Source organism: Dryobates pubescens, chromosome 6 (genome assembly GCF_014839835.1).
Source record: "Dryobates pubescens isolate bDryPub1 chromosome 6, bDryPub1.pri, whole genome shotgun sequence".
Lineage (NCBI taxonomy): Eukaryota > Metazoa > Chordata > Aves > Piciformes > Picidae > Dryobates > Dryobates pubescens.
Genome location: NC_071617.1, coordinates 18,703,683 through 18,729,917, shown reverse-complemented (window position 1 = coordinate 18,729,917; position 26,235 = coordinate 18,703,683). Strand labels below are relative to the sequence as shown.

At 36.7% G+C, this 26,235-nt stretch overlaps 2 protein-coding genes across 2 annotated transcripts; one reads left to right on the top strand and one right to left on the bottom strand.

Annotated features, from left to right (window-relative positions):
• Positions 1–98: 98 nt before the first annotated feature.
• TFB1M (transcription factor B1, mitochondrial) lies at positions 99–26,235 on the bottom strand. The gene is made up of 7 exons (XM_009907193.2): positions 26,082–26,235; positions 24,483–24,634; positions 20,975–21,083; positions 19,092–19,243; positions 13,913–14,032; positions 2,909–3,036; positions 99–745 (listed from the first exon to the last, which is right to left on the bottom strand). Exons 1-7 carry the CDS (start codon positions 26,212–26,214, stop codon positions 484–486), a joined length of 1,056 nt encoding a protein of 351 aa, XP_009905495.1. The 5' UTR covers positions 26,215–26,235; the 3' UTR covers positions 99–483.
• CLDN20 (claudin 20) lies at positions 9,047–9,807 on the top strand. Its single transcript, XM_009907192.2, has one exon. It carries the CDS (start codon positions 9,047–9,049, stop codon positions 9,704–9,706), a length of 660 nt encoding a protein of 219 aa, XP_009905494.1. The 3' UTR covers positions 9,707–9,807.

Below are 26,235 nucleotides of genomic sequence, written 5' to 3'. Positions count from 1 at the left end.
ATCCTTTAAGCCAGTCACTTTATTATATTTATACAAGAGTTTTGGCTTTTGTTTTTTTCAATTACTCTGCACATACCATGTGCCAAAATAAGAAGAGCACAAAACCCCAAACACTACCTTACCTGTCAAACTATGCAAAGTGTTTCTTACATTTCAATTCATATAGAATTCAATTATTTCAGAAGTATCCTACCTTAATTACACATCTCACAACATACCTTGTTCTTGGTATGTGTTCTAGACATCTCCCTGAAGTGAAAAAAACCTGGAGGCACCTTGTAACAGGACTCTTTGCACCTTCCTCAGCAGCTGAATGAATGAATAAGTAAAATGGGAACACCTCCTCTCTCTCTTCACCACTTTCTGAAAAGTAGTCTTTCCATACCTGCACAGATGTAGGAATATATAAGCTTCCATTACCGAATCAACAACTCTAGCTCAAGGAGTTAAAACTAATGAGAAAGTCTGCTGCAATTACAGCTGTTACAGCTGATTTTCCTCTTCAGGCTGTTTTGGCTGACTGGTACTTTTACGTAAATTCCTCATCTTCTTCCTTTGCCTTAGCTCTTCTCTGTAATTGTACACAAAAAGGCTTGGGTCTTCATCACACATTTTCCTGTATGTATTACACAGATTTCTAAACTGTGACATGGAGAGCTGATAGGGACGCAGAGTTGGATCAACATTGGCTGTCATCATCAGCTGTTCAGTTCTTTCCAAACGTCCACTTTCAGGAAACAAGGTCCTAGAAGGTGTGGGGGAGAAGACAAACAAATTCAAACAATTCAGCCCAAAAATTCAGTTTCCATGAAGAGTAACAGGGCCCTCTTGGGAGTTTACTCAATACAGATTTACAACTATGTCGTTATTTTCATTCTGGGGCTCATTATCTAATAAGCAAATAGAGACCGCCAAGAGCCCTTTATCTGAAAATGCAAATAATGACAAGGGAAGCACATGCATACACTGCACATTAGACACATGCACGTATGTTCACATTCAAAAGAACTTTGGCTGTGCACACAGTCACAGAGACACTTTCAAGTTACCCTCATGCTTAGAGAGCAATAACAGATTTAGTTGTGCAAAACAGATCAGATCCAAACCATATACTCACTTTCAGCCTAAGTGTTTGAAACTGCCAGAAAAAAACCCAAGGTGGCGGAAGGGAGTATTTAAGTATCATTCACCTTTTAATATTTAGAACTTGACAATATGCCAGGAGTCCTAAAGTGTATTTTTAGCTCTGTCACTACTTCATTTAAAGTATGTGCTACTTCAAGTCCAAAATCTCCCCATTAGTTCAGCATCCATGTCAGCAAGGTTAAAATAGATTAATCCTGATTTTAATATCCCTCCTTAAGTTACTCTCTGATTTGGTAGTAAAAAGACATAGCTGGAGCCAAAAATGTTTAACCATCTATTACATATAGTCTATGAGCTGTCTTCCAAATGTCCACAAACAGCAATTCAAACTACAGTATTTTTCTTCAAGGACTTCCTAGCTTACTCTTACATACTACATCTTAGATCTCAGAATTTACAGACAGATATAAACTGATTCTATTACTTTGTTTTTATACCGTCTATGTGATAGACGTAGCTTACAATGAACTTAATAGCCTTATTATACACCAACATTGGCTATTTTTCTCAGGTCAGCTAAAGAATAAGAGGATTGTTTCTTAGCTGCATTCTGGGGCTAAAGTATATAAGCTGCTAGGGGATACGTGGTGTTCAAAAGTTCAGATTCCCCTCCCTTGCCTCAAAAGAATGTAGAGCAGTTATTAGCAAATTGAGATTACACAATAGTTGTCTTTTCTCTTAAACTTCAGCAAAAATACTCTACAGAATGCGGATAAGCTGACTGCCTTCTGCTTATGTTGTCAACTAAAACCATTCTTTCACAAAAAAACCCACCCAAACCACCACTCTGTAAATCAAATACAAATCTAGACTTTCAGATACCTCATTTTCCAGCTACCTCCAAAGGCATACTCAAAAACCTTAACTCGGGCAAACTGGTACTCGTTTTAGATCAGATGTCTGTATCCCAGACATCAATGACATTCACTGCCTCAAGCAAAACCAACCCAAAAGCAAAGGCAAACTTCTATGTTCATTCACCTTTAAAATAGTGACATAAGAAGGCCTGTAGTTCAGTAAGGTGGCATGCACGCTGATTCTAGACTGCACCAGGCCCAGAACCATGCCCAGCAACATTCAGTTATAGCCCAATCTGCATGCCTCCAGTCCTAACAGGAGCAGTGTCAACACCTTCTACAATGCTGAATGCTGGGGTTTTCCCATACCAAGTCAAAGACATGGCCGTGCTGGGGTTTTAACAGGATCCTTGGTGAACAGACTGCAGCTTGCTCACAACAGTCAGAGAACCTAGTAAGTTCTCTCAGCAAGATGAACTCCATAAAAGGGCAAAAACAGAAACAAGAATTTGACCTTTTGACATCATTCCTAAATAAGTAAAATTTCCCACAGATTACATTCTCCCTCCTCCTACTGACATCTCTGGTTCTGAATTCTGACACTCTCATTTTTTAACCCATTTAACAAATGCTGTAGTTAGTGGATGGGTTTCTGAGACAGAAAAACTGCTGGAAAGCTCCCCAGTTTATTCCAGTAATTTTAACAACTTCAATAGGGTTGACAATATTGCACAGTAATTATGCAACTGCAGCCCAAAGCAATTCTTCTCATGTTTTTTATTCAGAAAGCATTCTAAAATGGAAAAGATCTGATGAACTATGATGGCACATTTAAAATGGGAGGAATAAAATCAAACACATAGCTACAGGTGTTTCTCAGCTGCTTTTAGTAGCTGACATTTTCAAAAGCATTACCCAGAACTTTTCACAAGCATTAGTGAGAACTTTTCCCTCAAGAGCCTTACGCAATTCCACGGAAGCAGTATTTTCTTCTGAACTGAAAAACACTTTGAACCACTTTTTCTACTAGCTTGAAAGGCTGCTGTATCTTTGGTTGCACCAATGGAGTGAAATGCACCACAGCCACATCCACCTATATGGAAAAGACAGACAAAAGTGAGTTGCAATACTGAAGTTTACCAGTGAGACACCAGGAACCAGGCTGAACACAGCAAGATATTGTAACAGGTCACACAGCTGTGCAGTAACCAATGTCAGAGCATTTGAATATAATGATCTGGCTTAACTTTCAAGGCCCTGCAGAATTTTAGTCTTACTTATCTACATATTTCCAATTATTTTGCATGCCATTAGTACTTAGTACTTTTTTCCCCATGGCACCTCCTCCATCTAGAATAACTTGCATGTAATCTGTAAAGTAATTAGCTCTTCTTGCTTCAGATCCTTCCACAAGACAATTCTGACATGATACAGAAATTAGACAATATTTGATACACAGGCTGAAGGGCAGTTGGAGAAAATTGCTATTATAATTAGAAATCAAACCCATTCCCTACATGTTTTCTGTTGCTCTAGGGCATTTCTAAAATGTAAGCCAAGGAATTATTTTCAACATATTAACATTTTAAAATTCCAGTCTATAAAGGAACAGTAGGTAGAAAGAAGGTTGCATTCAGTTTAAATGATCATACAACTCTGTATTTACACTGTGTAACACATTTCATCCAAAAACATATCTGAGTGATTCTACAAAGTTGTGTTTTTTTGTTTTTTCAAGCTTCCTTTACAGTTCTAAAATCACTTTAGTTCACAGAAGTCACTTTCCCTGTGTTTGAGAAACAGAATGGAATAATATCCTCCCTTCAGTACACACATGCATATACATATATATATATGTATGCATATGTGTGTGTGTATATATGTGTGCATATGTGTGTGTATATATGTGTGCATATGTGTGTGTATATATGTGTGCATATGTGTGTGTATATATATGTATGCATATGTGTATATTTCTGCATTAAATCAAAGGTTGGGCTAAAAATGAAGTTCTCCACAGCCCATCTTCCATACTAGACATTAACAAAAGTAGAATGAAAAATTTCTGCAGAAAAGCCTGCTGAGAATTAGTACCATTTGTACAAGTATTGGGTGGCTCCAGAATTTTTAAGTGCCAGCTTTAAAAATATTCAGACTTGATTAAAAGAATGGACAAGTTTCCATCTTTGTGGAAGGTTTGAAAGTCAATATTGGCATTCATAGGACAGGTTCTGTGTGACATCAATTAAATTGAAGACGTGCTAGTTCTGACTAAAACAGAAGACACACTCAGGCCAAAGAACAGCTTCTGTTCTAAGCACACTCTGAGTGTACTAATTGTTTGAGAATACCCATAGCAGGAGAGTACTTTTTAAAAGTGAAGTTTTGTGGTGGTTTTTATACTGCTTAAACAAGAACTGCCCAATGTTTGTGCATATTTTTTTTAATCAATTAAATCACAGCAACGTTTGATGTGGACATACTCTTCTAACACAAAGGGGCCATCCATCCAGGTTGTACTTTCAGTGGGAACAGTTCAGCTGTCAAGTATGTCAAGTAGCAGAGGTACTAGGATTTGCTTTTGACAGAAACTGTGAAATACAAGTGACTTTGAGTTTTTCATGTAAACAGAAACTTACAAAGCTGAATGAAAATACTGGCTAGAGAGAGGAAAGCAAATACCAATTAACTGTGATGATGGAATAAAACAAAGCAAGTTCCCAGGATTAGCACACTGCTAGCACTGTTTCTCTACTTTTCCACCTTTTCTGAAAGCTAGAGTTAAGAATAAGACAGAAAAAAAACCCCAACATTACTAAAATATAAAGACAAAAGAGCATATTTTAAAAAAGAGGAGAAAAAGGACCATAGGGAATCTGAAGTGAAATGTGCACACAATTTTTCAAAGCAGTTTGAGTTTCTCAAGTGTTGACAGCTTCTACCTTTGCCACACAAAGCTACTACCTGTCATAGGAGTACAGGGGAAACTTGTGTTCACACAGTGGAACAGGGCAAACACATACTTCATATGACCACCTAGCTCCTTGTAGAGAAACAGTAAGGGCTTATTTACATGTGTCTGTATTTATCTACACTTTTATCAAGAAATAAACCAAGGTATTTTCCCCACAAAATTAGGGATAAGGAAACCACCCGAGACCATTTGGAATCTCCCAGTCACCTCAGTTTTGCAGAACCGCTTCTAAGTGAGGTATGAGGGCTCTTTGGATCTGCATCATTAACTGATATTGCTGGAGAAAAAGAAAAATATAACACAACCTTGATGCAGCGTACAGTTTAAGACAGAAACAGCTCAATTCAGAGTCCCAAGGCCAGTGGGCAATAATTTCTGCTTCTGAAACAAAACACAGCATTTCTCAGCATTTGTTCCATTATAGACAGCGTTTTCTTTGGACCCCAGGAAAGCTGCCTGGTTACTATAGCAACAGATACAGGGGAAAGCTTTTCACTTCTAATTGGCTGCTCCTTTAAAATGATACACGCTATTTTTCGCTAACCTTCTTAATATGCATAAAATACTGAGTAGAATTACGAAAGCCAGTAAGAGAACACATGAGCACTTAAAATACACAAATTAATTTGCTGAACATTTCACTAGTAACACTTGCTTTCACCCCACCAAGTATGTTAATAAAATACTTCCTAAATAATACTTAATCCTTACAAAATAATTAATGTGAAAATTATTCAACTGATATATCCTGAACTGTCGAGAGTAAAGCATTTATTTATCCCTTGCTGTTTTAGTGTATCTGTACAATGAGGATCTGTGCTTTGTAAGAGTAGGAAGAACACAGGACAGAACACTTTAATTCAAAGAATTCTGCTGCCTTGATGAAACCTACACTCCAAATCAGAGTAAGCTTAAACGAGACAATTTTTACTAACTGTTGACAATCAAGGTCTCGTGGTAGGCAATACACGTATTAAAATCAAGCCCACACACTATTTTTCAAGCTGTAATTTACTCACAGGGAAGTGAAACCTAAGCAGGGCATATCACAACTTCATTACAAGAGACTGAGATCCTACTAGAATAGCTCTAAACCAGCTCTTTAACCAACCAAGTGTTCAGGACCAGCATTTTATCTGTCTAGTACAGACAAATGTTAGGTCTAACACCAGATACTTGTATCCCATAGCACTCTTGTTCTGGTGCAAGGGTTTCCAATGCAAGAATTTCATCAGAAAATAACTGTATTGCTGCACTAATAGTAATAATCTAAGTTTTGTGTAAGAGCAGCTTTGTAGTAACTCCATTCACAACAGGCTCACAAACAGGACCTCAGGAACCCAAAAGTCAGGCACAGAACCTGCGGGTATATCACTGCTACACTCAAAGAGGCTCTGCTCCTCTTCTGGATTTCAAGTGCCACCATATCAAGACCACTTCTCTGATGTACTCCAGTTACATATGAGCCTTATTACTAGCTTTATTCCTTCATTCTTTTACACAAGACTCATATACAGGTAGCAAGGTATAGGATGACCTACAGAAGAATGAAGGTATCAAGAAGTGACAAGAAAAACCTGTAGCTAAATAGAAATGTCCTACTGTTCCAATTACAAATTAAAATAAATGGCATAGCTCTTTCTTAGGAAATTTAAACTCTTAATAAGATTATCTGTAGTGAAAAAACTCCAATAACAGACAAACAAGAAACCCTTCTGGCTTTGGCTCTTAGCTCAACATAAATGAATCCCCCCCTCCCCTGCTGCTGCCCCCCAAATCCCCAAGTCTACAGAGTTTCTGGATTCTCAAGATTGCATTCCTAATTGTTGCTCAGAGTTTTCATCATAGAACCTAGATATCATTATGTATTTAGGACTAAGGGCCTTCATGTGTTTTTCTGCATAATCTCTCTGCTTTCTCTTACTGAGTGTTTGTCAAACAAAACTCATTAAACAAAGTACTCCTTTATTCTCGGGTAGATGGAACTACGAGAGCGCACAAACAGCAGTAATGCACTTGCTGTGGAGAACAGAAAAAACCCAACATTCCAAGAAATTTTGTTAATACATGCCAATGCAGTTTTATATGCGAAGGGATAGTTCCATTCAAGAGGAGCTGCATTTTTCCAGGACATCTACAGTGGAGAAAACATCTCAGACCTGACATCCAGCTGTAAGTGCTATACAAACAGCAATGCAACCTAACTGTGTTTTTGTGACACTTGCAGTGCTTATACTTGAATTTATCATGCCTTTAATTTGCTTCATCCCTTTAAATGTAATGTATGGCTACTGTTTGCATCAGTTTGCATTTGTGTTGGCACATTTCTTGATGGTGAAATTTTAAAAAGGAAGCAATGAAAAAGGCTAACTCAAGATCCTAAACAGCTTCCAGAATACGTTTTTTCATGAGTTTTGAGCTATCCAGACATGTCAGTTTCTTCTGCAGAAGGAAGTTAAGCAGCTTTCCCATGGGGCCCAAACAGCAAATGACAGGTATTTGCCAAAGGAACTCTTCGCAGTCTGAACAAACTGAAGGGATTGAGAAACAGGCAGGTCTTTGGAATAAGATTTTAAAAATCTGTTAATGTTCTCACCTTAACTAGAAACATTTTTAATACACAGATGCTGGACGAAGTTCGCACATCCTTGAACAATTACCTAAACTACGTACAATACATACATTAGAGGATTACTAAAGAGTGCTAGAATACATATTGATCAAAACCTTGCTGTCTTATGTAAAATGAACTGAAAAAAAGAGTACAATGTTGCAGATATTTTCTGTTCCACTTACTTCAACTTTGTCTATGGCCACGGTTTATGGCTTTAAAAAAACATTTCTAATGCTAAAGACCAATTTTAGTATTATTGTTCGTATTTAGATAGTATCTTAGAAAACACAGTCCAGACTGAGGACCGCCCTTTCTTTATGACTCTGATATAAAGCAAAGCCTGCCAGTTACACAGCCCCACTCAAAAGGCACGACAGCATTTCTCATCCTCCTAGCAGAGGTTTCATACTGTTGTTTCTTGCCTGCTATCCCAACAGTCCAGCTGATGTAGCAGTTCTGTCTTCCCAGCTGCACAGTTATAATACTGCCTACAGTGTTCTCATCTGTCAAGTGAAATTTGACTCTATGCAAGAACAGCAGGGAGGTTTCATATTGAACTTTTAAAACTTCCATTTCATGGCAAATTTGGAAATTATTTCAGACAGGTAAGTGACTGATTAAAAAAAAATGTACTTACATAACTGAGTTGTTTCGTATCTGTGAAAAAACAGTGTTTTGTTTTCTAGACAAAAGCAGATCATATTCACTTTTATGACTTGCTCAATACTGCTGCTCTAAGTCAAGGACTGAGAATCTCTGCCTAAAAATGAAACATTCATTTAGAAAAGTCACATGACTTAATTGCAAAAATACTGGAAAAAGTAAGTTCAACCTTATTCTCCTTCAAAAACATATTTCCTAATAGTTATTATATAAATGACAGTGTTTAAATAACTGAAAATGTTAGCTATACCTTAAATAGAAGTTACTATTTACAGCATTCATTATTAAAACACTGTCAACAGGAGCTGACTACAAACATCAACACACTTAAAGAAGGTACTCGAAGAATACGAGGTATTTTGTACCGCAGCGTTTTCCCACAATGACTTCTAATGTATAAGTTTTTTATGTTCCATTTACAATGTATATTCGTCTAGTAAGCCTGCAGTCTGTATACCATTACCAAACACAACCCCAGTAAAATGGGTTTTGCTTGATGGCTTGCAATTATGTATGAAAGGGCAGCAGTGGGCAGCAGCTCCTTCTTCTGAGTAATTCTAAAACATTGTCCATTTACCATCATTTATTTTCAAGTACCTTGTGTACAGCTGCTCTGCTGCTCTCATCTGCTGCAGGGTCACGTTCAGATATTCATTCAGATAGCTCTGATTTTACATGCAAGCTTTTTCATTTGTTGCTTTCTTTTTTCTTTCTTCCTTGCACTTCACCTCCCCTCCTCCCCTTCCTCCCTACTACACAAAAGGCTACAGCCTTGGCTACGAAGCTACCAGCCGGTTGCATTCATTTACAAGAGAGAAACGGGCAGACAAAAGGTGACAGCAGATAATCATCATGGCATCAGCAAGTCTGCAGTTCTTTGCTTTTATTCTGGCTTTGTTTGGTGTTTTTGGAGATATCACAGCCACTTTGCTACCAAACTGGAAGGTTAATGCAGATGTTGGTTCAAATATAATAACAGCTATAACACAGATGCAAGGACTTTGGATGGACTGCACATGGTACAGCACTGGGATGTTTAGCTGTACCCTGAAATACTCTGTTCTCTCTCTCCCCATCTACATCCAAACGGCACGGACCACCATGGTACTGTCTTGTATTCTATCAGCCTTTGGGATCTGCATCACTACAGTTGGAATGAAATGTACCAAGTTGGGAGGGGACACCGACAGCAAAAGTCACGCTTGTTTTGCTGGAGGAGTCTGCTTCATTCTTGCAGGAATCTTTGGATTAGTACCAACATCCTGGTACACAAGAGAAATTATTTCAAATTTTCTGGACCAGAACACTCCAGAAAGCAGTAAACATGAACCAGGAGGAGCGGTTTATACAGGATTCATTTCAGCAGGGTTTCTGCTTATCGCGGGTGTAATCTTCTGTACTTCCTGTTTTAAAAAGCAGCAAGGAGCATGGATTTACCCTTCGAAGCAGCACCATTTCCCATCCACAGAGCAGGAGAGCAACGCAGGTTACAACCTGCAGGACTATGTGTAAATACAGTCATTTCTCTCCACTGAGGCTTTCTTTGTGTGCTAAGTGTAGTTTGATTATTTGAAAGAATGTGCCATATAGCAGTTAGGTTGCATATGTTTAAGCAAGGTGTTTCATTTAAAGAGATATCCGCAAAAAGACTAAGTAGGAAACAATGCTTAAGTCTGCTATGAGAGTACTTATTTTTGTTGATTTTTCAAACAATTCTTTTTGGCTTTCCAAGTAGTATTTCTTGAAGAAAAAGGAACTATCACTGACAGTACAATTAATGTACCGATGGCTTCTACTTAGCAAAACAGGTTATTGGCAACATACCATGTGTTATAGGGTATTTTACAGTTTTAATTATGATGCAAGGAAGTAAGAAAATCCTACCACTCTTTATCCAAGAAGCTCAGTTCTGTGGTTTTTAAATAGCAGACACATCTGCACACACCTTAGCTACACTGTATATTCTGTATATCAGGCTGAAGAATCAGCGGTATCACTCAGATCTTGCCATAAATGGCTCTCCCACCCACAACTGCCACCTGCTGTGGGTTTAATTTATTATTGTGAAAGAAATGTCTACTTGGCATTGTCTACACAACATTCACCAATTGCTACCAATATGACAACAGAAATGTCACCATGACGATGAGAACACCTGCAAACTGTGACACACAATATAAAAACTCAATTATCTGTGTTCACAAAAAACTTTGAAGCATTCTGGCTTGTACTTGCTCAAAGCAGGTTTTTACAGTCCAAATAACACAGGCACCATTTATTTTCTTTTATGTTTCTGCATTTCTAAAAAAACTTTAGGTCCTTCTATTTATTCCTGGAGGGTCTGTTTCAGGCTCATTCCCATGTATTCTATTAGTGTAAAATGTAATATACAATGGTGATAAAGAGCTCCTTTTGTTTAAATTTATTTTCTTAACTCTCATTTTGGTTTTAGATCCTTGAAACATTTATTTAAACATACATATTGTGTTTCAGATTGGCTACTGGCAGCATATATTCTATCTAAATTCTTCCCTAACTGACAATCAAATTGATGTTAATTGGGCAGCACACATTAAGGGAATGAAAAGGGGCATGATCCAGGCCTTTAAATTTAGTAATGTGATAATGCTGGATGAGTCTTTGAACAAAACCAATTGGTTGCATTTTCTTTTTTATTTTCCTTTCTATATTTAGATAGTATTTTAATTCCCCATACCATTAGCCTGAAATTCACTAAAACTGTATGACAGAATGCTTACATTGTATGTCTATTTTGTGGAAAAAGAAACATCTTCTGTTAGAGCATTTGAGAGAGTGGAATGTCTTATGAATCCAATATATAAAGAGTTTTTAATATATAGAGAACAGAAATACATCCTGCTTGTACTACTACTGTTACATAGCTATTTTGAGTTTCACAGGTACCCATTCAAGGAGCTTGTGTTGTACTATTCCTAATGTATCAGTAATTATTTGGTACTGCAGAGACTTAACTATGACACAGAAGCTGAATTTTCTTTGGTTAGACACACTGCTGTGCAGCACCACTCCATAAACCGAGAGTCTTTATTGAAATATTATTCATTCATTGATCAAATGAGGTAAACAACTCACTCCCAAAAAACATGACATTAAGGTGTGATCACTGGATGCATGTGAATTAAAACGAGTATTTGTAAAGTAATAACAAAAGGTGTTTTCCAGGAGGTCATAAGAAGGTAATTGCATACTATGAGAAAAATTAAATACCCATCCACTACATAAGCATTTTTCCCCCCTAAACAGTGGTATCTGAACTTCTTTGTAGAGCTATTAAACAAAAATCAAGCACTGAGATTAACAACACTCCATTAACAACACACTAAAAGGGGTTTCCAAGAAAACAAAGATTCTATTGGAAATGGTAATATCTAAAACCATGTTAGTTCTACTGCTATAAAAAACAGAAGATCAATCTACAACAGGAGTCTGAAGGAACCAAACTACAGTGAAAAAAGGTGCCAGGTCTGTCTCAAAGATTTGTACCTTCTGCTTTTGCAATATAAGCAATATTTGTTTTAACTCAAAGAAAAAAAATTAAATAAAAATCTGCTTGCCTTTATTGGTAATGCCTTTTTTATTCAACAGAGCACCAACTGACTGTAGGATTTGCTTATACTAAGACATTTGTCACAACTCTGAATTATTTCTAAGTCAACTAGGACCTTTTCAGTACAGGAAAATATGAGTATCAGTTACAGCTTCCCAATTCTGAGACAGTCTGCACAAGACTTGACTACACTATCTCTACTGTACCCTCAAATTGTATCTGCCATTGAGAAACAGTAACAAAATCTGAATTTTGGTGTTATGAATGCTACTTAGTATCACAGAATCATTTCAGTTGGAAAAGGTCTGTAAGATCATTGAGTCCAGCCACTCTACTGATTCTGGCCCTGAATTCGACACTGTATCTCTGCAACTTTTAAACACTTACAGACCTGCGGATTCAACCACCTCCCCAGGGAACCTACTCCAGTGTTTGAGAACCGCTTCGGGTCAAGAAGTTTCTTCCAATATTCCATACAAATCTCCCCTACTTCACATATTTAACACTAAGATGGCATCCTGAAATTATTTTTCATTGAGCTAGGAGACAGAAAAAAACCCAACCAACCCAATCCAAAAGCTCAAAGCAAAGAATATGTCTCAAGTACGGTAATTTTTCTTCACAACAGACTGCTGTCACGTCTGCTTTTTAACATGTTTGAACAGTTACTTGCTCAAGAAATACTAACAAAAGTTTAAATCATTATCAGAATATGACCAGATAAAGGAGAGGGAATGACCTTCCAAAGGTTTTCAAGAAGATAAATTTGAACAGGAAAAAAGACTAAAAGATACACTGTGATAAGGTGGAAGATTGTGGTGGGTTGAAGTTTCCCCCCAACATTACCTTTGCCAGACCAACTCAGTTCGAAGCAAATGAAGCTGTATTTACAAGCAAAATCTACACTCTACAATGGAATGCAATGAATGTGTACAAAATATACAGTATTTACAATATTATACAGATAATTACAATTAGCTAACAACATGAAAACCCCCCTGGCCAAGAGACCAGGGAAGCCGTTCCACTGCCTCCCCACCCCATCCTCGTCCCAAGGGAGAAAGGAGCAGAAAGAGAAGCAGTGGGTTAGACTTAGCCAAGGCCAGCCAAAGCATGCAGATTATCTCTCCCAAGTGAAGCAAAACAGCCAAGATCAGAAGAGAAAAGGGAAGAATTGTTATGATACAGCTCCTCTTATCCTAGACATTTACCCAATTAGCTTGTTTAGAATAATCTTTTGTTTTCCTTTTTACACCCAATAGTGATTTATTTATATTTTCTACTTTTCTGCTCAAAATCTGCACCTAAATTTTAAAGGCATAGCCTAAAACCACCACAAAGATTTATTGATGAACTGATAAGAATAATTTCCTAAGCTACAAGTAATTTCTAAAACAAAACAGTAGATTTCCACATGCATTCAGGGGAAAGAGATCCCTCTTATTGTCAGGCACATATTTTTACAAATACAAAAGATACAGTCTTTTCAAAATGCAGTTTATTAACTCTTGATTGCTGTATTCATAATGGCTATTAATAAAAACCAGTGGCAATCAGAGAACAGCAAAGAAACTGTTCTCTACTCACTTAACAGAAGATAGGAGGGAGAAAAAATGTTACTTTTTTAAACAGGCAGTGGGATGTAGGTGACAAAGTGCTACAGCGAATAGGAGGGAGTTAAATATGCTAAGGACAAGTAGGGTGAAACACAAAATTATAGACATGGTAAAATTGGAGATCTTTGACAAAGATGACAAATGAAATGCTTTTATTTATCAGACCCATCAACATTTCTATGCGTATTACTAAACTGTTTATAAATGAAGCAGGATTTCCAAAGATGCTACAATCCTAGCAGACTACCCTGTCATTAAATCTTAGCCTCCCTCTCTACAAACACCCAAAGAAGTATGCTTCTCTTGCAGGTTTGAAGGTCAAAGTTCTGATGAATCAAAGATAAGCACCTTCTTGAAGCAAGTATGCTTCATTTACAGGAGTATCACATCATTCCACTTTTGCAGTATGGAGGTGTTGAACTAGAGTGCCCAACTGTGTTCCATATTCAAAATCAGATATACTGCTTGATTGACAAATTAACATAAAACCCCAAAAAATACATTAAAACTTACCTCTGGCTTTGGAACAAATGCTTGGCCTGGGATTACAAAACGGTTTTCAACTGTGCAGAGATGCTGAGCCATAATAGATAGCCTGCTACGTTGCTTACCTCCTGCATTAGCGGTAAGTCTCTATTGAAGAATCGAAACACGTATGTCAGTGAAAGTGAAATGATCAAATGGTCAATCATGTTAAAGCATGATTTTCAGTATAATCAAAGCAGAAGTCAAAAGATAACAACCCACAAGACAGTTAAGTCTAATATCAAAGTTTATGCCCAGTTCATCTAGAATTTTTTAATCCAAGGCAGCAGCAACCTCTGTCCTGAAATCAAATGTGCGTGAAAAGGAGCTCCTTGAACTTCTGCAGAACTTAATGAGTGACAGAAGTATGTTTTTAAGCACAAGAGAACTAAAACTGTTCTGACTGCAGGAATCAAAACACACATAACACCAGCTGACAGTATTCTCACATCCTTTCTTTCCGCTCTTTCTGTATCAAATTGCTATTTTTTCCTCATCCAAGATGAAACAAAGTTCCATGAACTCAGAATCAGATAGAAACCAAAATTTTCTTTGTTATTAAGTACTTTACACTTACAATACATACAAGGAAGGTAGCTGGAACTACTTTACAATGTAAAGTGCCTAACAGTAAGAGGATTTCATAGAATACTTTGAGTTGGAAAGGACCTCTAATATGTTAAAGCTCAATTTAGTAATTCCCTGATTTCCCCCCAAAAAATTCTTAGAAAGACTATCTAAAAAGTAGCCTGGATGGAGGTTTTCTACATGTACATGACCTTGCAAGACATATGAGAAGTCTCAAATGGAAAGAGACATTTCACTAACTATTAAGAAATAGAATTTTGAAGATTCTATTCTTATTTACCATTACCTTAATAAAAAAAATAAAGGATGAAACCAAATTTGCATATCTGGCAACAGCTTTGCAACACGTAACTGCAGATGAAAAGCTGAATCATGACATGCTGCCATGCTTATTATCTATTCAGGACAAAGAAAATTAAATGCACTGCTCAAGTTTTTTGAGTTGTTTGGTTCGTTTTGGGTTTTTTGTTTCTTTTTTTAAAATTTTGGTGGTGGTGGGTTTTGGTTTTTTTTTAAACCCAACTCTCCTGAAAGGTAGTTAAAGAATCAACACAGAGAAAATAAAATACTTTTCAACGATGTTTCTGAAAGAAAGCTCAGTGATTCTTTTCACCTACATCAGAATTTAAATCTACTTTCATTACTGTTTCAGAGGAAACCTACTAAACTAAAACCAACTATCCATTATTGTTCTTGGGGGAAAAAAAAAAAACAGGCTGAAAAGTCTAACAATGCAATCTGATAAGCACTTCCTTAACCTCTGCAGTGGAAATGAAACAGGTCTAATGACCACACTCTCAGTCCTTCCAATGCCAATTCAAACAAACCAATCTTTACTTCCCACAAAACAATCTGACAAGTCCCATGCAGTTAGTTCCTGCTTCCCACCTACAGAAGGGATGTAAACCAACAACATCCACCTCTAGGCAGTAACATCTCAAACCACTTCAATCACAGCAGTAGGAACATTGCCCGAGTATGGCACTGCTGAAGCAACACAAAAATACTGAAAATATACTCACGCCATGATAGAACAGTTTTGGGCTGGATGGGACTTTTAAAGATCATTGAATCCAAACTCCCTCCACAGTTAGCAGGAATGTCTTTAACTAAATCAGGCTGCTCAGAACCTCATCCAGCCTGACCTTTAATGCTTCCAGGGATAGGGCAACTACCATCTCTCTCAGCAACCTGTTCCAGTATTTCACCACCCTAATTGTAAAAATTTTCTTCCTTGTATCTAGTTTAAATCTGCCTTCTTTTAGTTTAAAACCACTTACCCTATTGCAACAGGGCCTGCTAAAGGTTTGTCCCATACTTCTGTAACTTGACCTAGTGTTGTAGGCTTTTTCTCCCCCAGTTCTCAAAAGTTTCTTTGTTTCTACTTTTAAAATACACATAGCATCTGAACCTGTCCTAAGTAAATCATGCTGGAGTTCTGCTAACATCTTTGTGTCTGGTACTACAGTTCTAGAAAGGCATAAAACAAAACACAGATTCTGAAGCCTAACCTGAAATGCAATCAAGGTGGCACTTGACAGCTCTTCTAATGCTGCTCATTATCAGCCACTCTCAACAACTACCTTAGGATCAAATCCTTATTGTTTTCTTCAGTGAGCTATACCATACAATTATGGTTTTCATAAATGCATATTAATCCCCCATTATGAATGACTCAGCAAAATGTCACATGAAGAATTAAACTGGCAAAGTTGACCACATAAAGGAATCTTAAACACGTTTTAGTGCACAAGCTGCATCTGCAATACAACTTTTTTTTTCTTCCTAGAACATAAGTATTTATATTTAACCTATATCAGTTATGAAAACATAATGGTAAATTTTCTTCTGTTTGCTGCTAAAAAATCTGAATTATTTTCCATTTTATTAGCACCTTTTGCCTGGTGTTCTAAATAGACAGCAGTGTTATACACAAAATTTCTAAATATTCTGCTCTTCTAACACGCCTGTCTTATATTTCTCCAACAGTTTAGCACCCCACCTCCCAGCCTGCAGATCATGTTGGCAGAGCAGTTCAGGCAAACGACTCTCTGCCCAGTTTTACTCAAAATTAGAGACTGACAAAGATCTTCTATTTAAAATGAAGTATGACGCATTTTTAATGGAAGTGGGCCGGGAAGTAGCCAGCCTAGGTGGCAAATTTAAGGTGAAGCAATGTTACAAACCACAGCCAGACAAAATGATCTGCTCAACACTTAGAAGTACCATTGTTAACTGCTGTGGATATCTGACCTTATCCCCCTTAACAGGCCTCAGCATTCAGTATATAAGGTAACTACTGGTTCTTATCAACAGTTCAATTTAATCAAATCATATCAAAATAGAGTGGTCTGTAGTAACAGGTCTATACTGACATAACTCATGCCAATGTAGCTGTGTTACAAAGAAACAGAAAAGCAGGAAACTACTACCAGCAAGAAAGGTAAATTATCCTAATTGATTAGAAAGCACATGGCTCCATTTCATGGCATACCATTCTGCTGAGCTTATGGCATATACTCTGAGGCTCTTAGCTTAGAAATATACAGTAAAGACATCAAACTTTTGAGTACAAGCCATTTTCCTTTCAGGAACACAAATTTGCAGATACATAAAGTATCAGCAGCGACTTATTTACTGTATCTGCAGTACACTGGTCTCTTATTTCCTGGTATTGTATATGCCAAATCATAATGAATAACTTTTAGCAGTTCCAGAGGGCTAGAAAAAAAGACACAGATTTTAATTATCATCCTTTCTCCTAATCATCAAACAGAAAGTTTCTCTTAAATGAGTTTTTCATGATGTCAAATCAATTATGGAAACACAAATCAGAAGCTACGAATCATTTTGTCTTCAGTGGCAGATCTGTGTTTAAACAGATACATGAACAGGAATCAAGAGATCCCAAAATGTGAACTCAACAACAATTAACACTGATTCATTGCATGGCCTTGAATAAGATAATCAATTTCCTAGTGTTTCTAATTTCTCAGCATTCTAAGCACAAAGAAACTTAGGAGTTCATGGTATTTTGCATCTCATTGCACTATGCTGAGGGCAGAAGCACTATAATCTGCATGTCACCCGTGGCATATGCAGCTGGTTACGGCTATATAAAGAACAGAGTGCATTTACACTCTCACTCAGTGCTAAGCCAATTTTTTCACTGCTGTCACAAAACTTTGAATCATCATCACTTTGCATTTTACACCATAGTCCATTAGCCATATTTTGCAACAAGGGTCTAATCTCATATTATACAAAGTCCTTGTGGAACAAGGATCTGGATGTTTTTAATGCCTGAAATCACATGAGCTCAGCACCAAATTAAGAAATCCTGCATATTCTTATCAGGTGATTGTCCCTACTGTTCTTTAGAGCCACCTACTGGAAATAACTCAGTAATTGTCTTGAATCTTGACTTCAGGGATACAGTAAACCAGCTCAATATGGTTTTCTATGACTCAAAAAAATTACAGCAGACATGTCACTTGCATGTAGAAGTCTTACAAATCTAACATACCCCCCCCCACACAAACCACAGCAAAATTTCCCTATAAGAATTTTATTTTGAAAGATGAAAGCTAAGACAACACATATAGTTAGGTTGTGCAAAGAAAAAGTTATTCACAAACACTAGATTAATTAGATGGAAATCCAGCTTTTTTTAAAAAAAAAAAAAAATTTAAAGCAAGTGAGATGCTGGTAAGAAGCCATACAGCTTTCATAAATGCAAAGCAAGAAGTCTTCCAGCCTCTATGCTATGATACATTTCATGCAATGGCAACAGAAACAAATTATTAGGTGTGAAAGCACTGTGGAATAAGCCAACTTAGTATCACTTGATCTAGAATATCAGCTCATCTAGAATTAGCAGTACAATATAACAGACTAGTTTGGCCTTCTTTGAGACAAAGTAAAATCTTAATCTGTTCTTGGATTTGCTGCAACAGAACTCAAATGCCCTTTCACAAAGAGCAGCTGTTAGCGACCCATTAATTCTGATTTCAAGTCTGGTTCCAAAAAGCCAGTTTCCACGGTCTTGACAAACACTGCCTTTGTTTTAAGTGTTTAATCACAACTGGAAATAATGTTAGATTTTCATTTTTCCTTATTCAAAGAAGGGGTCTCTCGAAAAAATTATTTTTAATTAAGAAGGCAAACAAAATAAATGAGTGTGTTTCTTGGGATGATTGAAAGGTAAGGAAAAACTGATGAAACTGTGCATGAATGACTGAGAAAAGAAAGATATGTAAAACCAGGAAAGAGCTGTAGAGTCTTTTAACGTTGAGGAAACTAGACTTCAGAGAAAAACAAATTAAACAACTCAAGGAAATACAGCCATCCATAAGGAATTTTCAAAGAAATAATATTTATATGCTATGAAAGGATCCAAGCAGGTAAGTCAACATTAAAATTCATCACTTACAGCCACACAGACTAAAAATTGAACCAAGTCTTTCTTCCTTAAGCCAATTAAGACTGGGCTTGTACTATTGAAAAAGAAAGGTTGCATGCAAAGAACTTTTTGCTTAATTTGGCTTCTGTAAAATTTTGGAAAACACTAACATCTTACCTCTGCAACTTCCTTCTGAAAAGTCAATGTCATCTGAGTCCTGCCATAAATAAAAGGTCCATCCTTTTTGGAAACATTTTCAAGCCATTTGATGATTAGAGGAGTTGAAACACTGAAGGGCAGATTCCCAATGATATGTATATCAGGTGGCTCTGTTAATGTTTGATGGAAGAAAAGCAACTGTCAAAGTTTGGGGTAAGATTTTGCCATGAAAGAACTTGTAAGTAGGAAAGATGTGTTCGTATCAACACAGACTTAAAATACAAAAACAATTTTTACCATGCCATGCCAAAATTATGCCTTTCCATTTACACTTGTCTTACACTGACAAAACTGTGTTACTATTCTCAGTAATTAGTTGGAAAAAAGTGGCTAAATTTGGTTCTCATTTACGTTTGAATAAATCAGAAGCTTTCAGTTGATCAGCAGCTCACAGCTGAGCTACTCCAGAACAGCAAAACTCTAAGAACAGCAAAACTACAACATTGTTTCCATGATTTTAAACTATGACTAGAGGTACAGAGTAAACAGCCTAACGCATTCTTCTATGAAACACATTCTTCGCAGGAACCCAAGTCTACATAATCCCCCAAACAATTACCTAACTCAAACTGGATAGAGCTTTCCTTCTGTACAGAGTCCTCTGAAACTGAAAGATCTTAGAGCCAAGACTTAGCCATACAAAGCAATACATATTTTTCAGTTACGCATTGTTATCAGCCTATGTATGTTGTACAACACCAAGCAAGTATTTCATTAGTGGCTATGATTATGTCTAAGCAGGAGTGCAACAGAAGCAGACAAAATGAAAGCAAGTGTTTTGTTTCTTAGCTACTACATTATTTAATAACCTGAATAAGATTGTGCTGGCACGCTTCACTCATTATGCCTTTCTTAGGCTGTGATATTTTCAGTGTATTTGCCATAGTACACACAGATCAGAGATGGCCAAATACTTTTTCTATATTACTGTCGTAGGAAAATCTGAAAAGCCAGTGGTTTCAAAATAGTATCTCTTACCTCTAATTAGTTAGCTCTAAAGACAATGATTTGAATCCACGTTCAAGGAAGGTAAATATGCAAAAAACACGCTACACCTTTGCGCATGCATTTGCTCACAGTTTTGTTTTGCAATGAGGCAAACACAACATGGAAATTTTCAAGGTGAACATAATGTGGCATGGTCTTTTATGTCTGAAGTCAGAAAGCAGTTTACTGTTCTTTGGATACTGCAGACAGTGACACTATCTTAAATTAAAAAATCTGGAAAATGGGACCGAGAGGTCATTTCTCATTTATTTAACAGTAATACATGTGCCAAAAGAAAGATGAAATTGAGTCCTATGATAACCTCAGAAAAATACCCCACACCAACCAACCCACAAAAAACCCAAACAAACAAAAAAACAACTCACACAAAAAAAATGTGAGCAGGTTCTACTTTTGGCAAAGGTATCCTGCTGACCCCAAAGCAATGCAAAACCTAAATTTTTGGGAACAAATTTCCTAAAGGTTTCAAAGCAAATTTCAGAAATGTTAGTAGAACAACATGCCTGTGGTTTCTACCTTCTTCAAAAGGAGGAAAAAAAAATGGGGAAGAAGTATATACCATTTGACTTTACACTTTTCAGGAGCCATTACTCTACAGACAAGACACTCTAATGTTAGTAATTGCAAAGTTCTTCACTGTTTACCAAAGCGAATGTCACACAAATTCCACATTTTTTGATTCCTTCTGTAAAGAAATAGTTAGCTTGTCTCTCTTTACCTTCAAAACATACCAGGAGAGAGTAAGCCCTGCACTGAGTGAACTCCAACTGTACCACCACAGAAGGCTAACTCAGAAGCCTTAAAAATGAAATAAACCAAATTAAAATACTAACCATCCTCCCAGTTCTTTTTTAAGTGCTTTGGGAAAGCTTTCTCCATCTTATATGTCAGGATATCACCATGAACAATGTGTACTTTTCCTGGAGCTGCTTCAGATAATATCTGTTTGTAAGCAAGAAAGCAAGCAGAATTCAGTGAATAGTGACCAAACTGATTTCCAGTTTCAGCCACAGCAGGAATGAAAACCATTGCTGTGTATCTGCACACTCTTCCTAAGTATCTACTATCAAAAAGAAATGCTAAAGAAAAAAAAATTTAAGTATGGTTCAGTATACTCTTACTATTCACAACTGAAACTTGAAAAGACTGCCAAGAGCCTCTTCAACTAGAACAACAAACCGTGGGCCACTAACAGGGCCTCACCTGATGAAAGCAATATCCAAACAGCAGGTTTTGAAAAGCTTTCAGATCTATTACCTATGGAAACAAGGTTCACATTGTGTATTTTGTCTCCCCTGCAGCTACAGGGCCTATTATCCAATTTTAGATGCAAAAATACTCAGTCATTTTTCTTCTACATAAAAAAAGGAAAGGGAAAGATTTAATATTCCCTGTAGTAGTATGAACTCACATCATTAAAAACCAAGGAGTTTCCAAACAAGTACCTAGCAGTAGAGAAAAATCTCACACATTTGTCTATTTTCATAGTTACAAACCCCTCTCTATTGTCAACATATCTATCCCACTTCAGGAGCTTATCTAGTATTTAATAAAGGCTGAAATGCAAACTGCACCAGCTGAGGTTTGACAAGCAATTCTTTTGTTTCTGATGACAGTTTGCACAATCAAAATTAGTTTTTTAGTGTTAATACAACACTAATCTTTTATCTTATAGTATGAAACTAGGCAACCCCCCCCCCACCCCGCAATTTAAAAGCAAAGTCAACTTTTAAATATCAAATGTCATCGTCGTAGCACTCCTAATTCAGAATAACAAAACATGCTTATAGGACAATTTTGCTTCAGCACAGTAATTCAAACCCATAAAGAGTTAAGTGACGGTGGCTTAACTGAAACTGTTCACCATTGTTAGCTCCATCTTCAGGGTGAATCATGTTTGTATGCTCAGGCACATGAACAGCTTTCACAAGTCTCTGAGCCAAAGGAAAGTGCTGCTTTCTCTAAGTATACACAAAATGTTTGCATGGTTTTTTAAATTTCTGAGAAGTTCTTTTCTTAACCATCAAAAGAGCTACATTGTGTGTAATGTACTAAAAAAAAGAGCTTAACTAAAAATTCAATGTTCCTACATGTTTTAAGTGCAATTATTTCCAAATCAAAGGAATAAATCTATGGTCAACTCCAAACCACTTAAAGGACTTCTAAGCATTCCACTAGCAATTACATGGCATAGAAATTAACTAATCTGCCACGATTTGTCAAATCTTTTTTTGAAGCTGTTACAAATGCTATGACAGGATGAAAGATAATGTAAAATCAATAAAGTTAGAAAACAGCAGAGTTGCCTACACAACAACAAATTAACTTTTTTTTTTAATAATAGCCTTCATGTCAGGAGGAGCTGTGAGGTCTTTGAGTATTGCACTCACGTAAATGAGAACTGCATTTAATTTGTGAGCAGAAAATCATAGCTGTATATTTCTGATTTGAAATAAAGGCTCAGAAACCCACTGATACTGTCCCCAGTGACAGAGCTGCTGACAGAGTTCCAGTTCTTGTGCATGAAGCATGCAAGCTAAGCGATTCACCATCACACAGATCCTCTCATTCGTCACACACAACAAAAGAGCACAAAGAAAACATAAAAGGCATAGTATGAAAAATGAAATGGCATTCCTTGAAGAATTCTATATTCAATCCACTCTCTGGCTAAAAGCATCCCTTCTCTCCTCATAAATCTTTCCAGCCTAACAACTATTAGGGCATATGGCATAGGAAGGTTATGATACTTTAAGAGAAAACTGACAGCTTGTGTAAACTTTTACTCTGCACTGTATTTGTTTTGCAGTAAAGAGGACCCAAATTTCAGCTTTCTGATAGAGACCACAGCCCAAAAAAACAGTTAAATGCTGTATGCTTTACATCAGTGATTTTAGAACTACCTAAAGAGACATTTTTAAGTATTAATTCCCAGTTGTTATTTTAATCTTGGGCATTTTCTGTTTTCAAATCTCAACCCTTTCATGAGCTTTTTGTTTAGATAGATCTTTTAATGGGGAAAAAGGGGAAAAAAATGGTATTACAACACATTATCACAAAACCCAGATTCATTCTGTTATGTATCACCTTATTTGGAGGGAAAAACAATACCAAATTTAACACTAGTAGAAGCAACATATTTCTTGTTTACTGATGTACACTGTTATGAGTTATAACATCTTTACATTTATTTCTACTGTGAAGTTGCCAATTAAAAATAATGACTGAAGTTAATTCACTTGAGTAGTGAAGATAATTACATACCAAAACCTCATTACAGACCCCCAAAAACATACTTTTATTCAATGAAATCTGTTGGGGTGACTGCAATTTTGAAAGATTATAAAAATGTGTAAGTACTTTAAAAACTCTGTTAATTAAAATAAGTATCATTTAAACTCAAATTGTCTCCAATCCCAAACCAGTCCTGATTGCCCCCACTCAAAAAGTGAAATGAAGTTTTGACATGAAGATGTAAGGCAAATATTGAATATTGTAAATTATCAGTGGCTAATTCTACAAATACACAGCTACATGCATGTTCAGATTTAAGGACTGCATGCTTCATTCATATCCTACATTGGTTTGGTCCTACAAAGAGGTGGCAGTAGTTCTCAAGTGAGCTTCCTATTTATTTTCACTGCTGATCTACTACAGAAGGTGCAGTACAATATAAAAGGACAGCTATTTGAATTGCTACAATCTGCACAAGAGAACATTGAAATCTGAAAATACTTTGGGCTGTTTTTCTTGCTAGATTTATACATCCAAATTCCATAAACATGGAAGCTTAATAGGAATAGAAGTAAATGGCATTTGAAAAAATGGCACAACGATGTGTGAACACGTAACAACTTAAAAAAATAAAGGGCAGCAAAAGTATAGGTATGTTTTTCTTAAAAATGTATACTAAAATTCTTGCATTATTCTTGTGTGTATCTTAATCCTCTTTGAACTCTATTAACTGGAGAATTGCTTTCACAGTTTTACAAACTTGAAAGCATAATTATTAGGATTGAAATTAAATGTAAGACCAAATGACATTACATCAAACCTTCAAACTACTATTTCACCTGCATGGTGAAAAATGCACCTGAAACACCTTGACTTGAAAAAAACATGCCTCAGCCTTAATGCAGTTGCAGATCATGTCCTGGAGGGCCTGTGAGAAAGCAGGCACAATTAATTGCTATCCTGCGTATTTTCATCCTCAAGCAAATGATAATGCACATGTTTTCAATGCCAATATCTCAACATGACACTTGGAAACTTGGTATGTTCTTAAACCATTCTTATTCCATGTTGTGGATATATTAACACTAATGGCTCTCCAGTTGGTACCTGCAATCCTGGAATAAATCGAGCATCTTTTTCAATTAAAAGGAGTTGTTCAACACCAGCACTGAGAATGGATCTGGTAATTCCTCCTGGTCCAGGGCCCACTTCGCAAACGTGGGCACTTCTGAGTTCACCAGCTTGTTTCACTATCTTGTCTGCAACACACAAAACACATACTAAGCCTTTATTCTCCAGAAGACACAGTTCACAAAGATAAACTCATTGTTTATTGTTAAAGCACAAGTGTGCTTATCTCAGAACAGACCCAGTGACACGTCCAGTTAAATGATTACACACCTGCTAGACTGCACACAATTCAGATTTGTTTCATAGTACAAGATATGCTCAACTATTTTAAAAAAACAAACCATTTTCAGTGCAATGTCTGTAATACACATTGCAGAACCAAATAAAGAGAATATTTCTTCTCATCCATAAACTAGCAGTACTGTTCTGCAAGTAAGCACTTGTGTTCGACATCCTAAAGTCTCCCTATTTACTCTTATTTCCCTATTTCACTACAGTACCTCTGTTTCAAGGAAATTGAAGAAGCAAGAAATTATACAATGAAGCTTCACAAAAATTATGGGTTTATGAGGGATGAGATGGAGAAAGGCAAAAGTTGGAATACAAGCAACTGGTAGTTACAGAAAGTGGGGCAGCTGAAAGGTGAGGAAAGAATACCTGTACCTAAGTGGGCGGGTCTAACACCTGAAGGAATTATATTCAAGGAAGAAAAAAGTTTAAGGATTAAAATAAGGATTAAAAACATAGCTAATGAATCAAAGGGATCCTTAGGAAGCATGATGAGATGCTGAGAGAAGTTAAGCTGCTCAGTACATAAGTATGCAGTAAGAAATATTGGAAGACTTTACTACTTTTAGTTTTACTAAATGCATGCTGACGTTTTTATTCCAGGGTAGGAGACTGGTTGTTCAGAAAATGGAACCGAGTTTCCTGCTCATATCCTAATCTTTATCAGCCTGCACCTTCAATGTTATCAAATCACCAGCTACAGGAAGCTGCACTGCATTTATTACTGCAAAAGCCAGCCACCACCACTAGGACAGCAAAGAAATTCACCACTGACTGAACAGTGCCAGCTTTGTCACCCATTGTTGGCATAAATCTGGAGAAAACTGAATTACTGGTTCAAAAAAGCTAGCACATTTCTGATCAACTGAGACAAACCACCTTCCTAAACATAGTATATAGTAAATTAAACTACACAATGAGTTACAGCACTTTCTGCGATATATAATAATCTGAAAAAATGATAATTTTTAAACTGAATTTAGAAACTGGAATGATGAAAGTACTATGAAGGCTTGGATTTTTGCACATCAATTAACAACCCATATTTTACACAGGAATATGATTTCTACCTAAACATTACTCTATTATTTATAAAAACCACACACTTTCTAGGAACAGAAAATCTACTTATAGTCTAAGATAAACTACTTTCAAAAGAAGTCTTCAAAAGTCATTGAGCTGCTGTTAGATGTCATCATGTAAATACCACCTCCTTAGTTAGAATCTGGATTCTGAAGAAAGCTGGGATACATATTTTGTAGTAGCTATTAGAATAAGATACTTTACCTGTCAATCGCAAATCCAGCAGAAAGTTCTGGGAAAGTTGTTTCTGTGCCTTAAGTTTAAAGAGTTTAATAATCTCTCCAACAGTTGGCAGGGGAGGCAAACGGAAAGCTGCTGCCTTTCCTGGCACAGCCATAACACAAAACTCTGGTCCTTT

Excerpts from the sequence above, each read along its gene's own strand:
- TFB1M (XM_009907193.2), bottom strand. The coding sequence starts at position 26,214 with ATGGCTGTGCCAGGAAAGGCAGCAGCTTTCCGTTTGCCTCCCCTGCCA. Across the intron at positions 21,084-24,482 it reads GATTTATTCCAGGATTGCAG|ATATTATCTGAAGCAGCTCC; the intron begins GTACCAACTGGA and ends GCTTACAAACAG. Across the intron at positions 19,244-20,974 it reads AAAAAAGAACTGGGAGGATG|AGCCACCTGATATACATATC; the intron begins GTTAGTATTTTA and ends AAACATTAACAG.
- CLDN20 (XM_009907192.2), top strand. The coding sequence starts at position 9,047 with ATGGCATCAGCAAGTCTGCAGTTCTTTGCTTTTATTCTGGCTTTGTTT.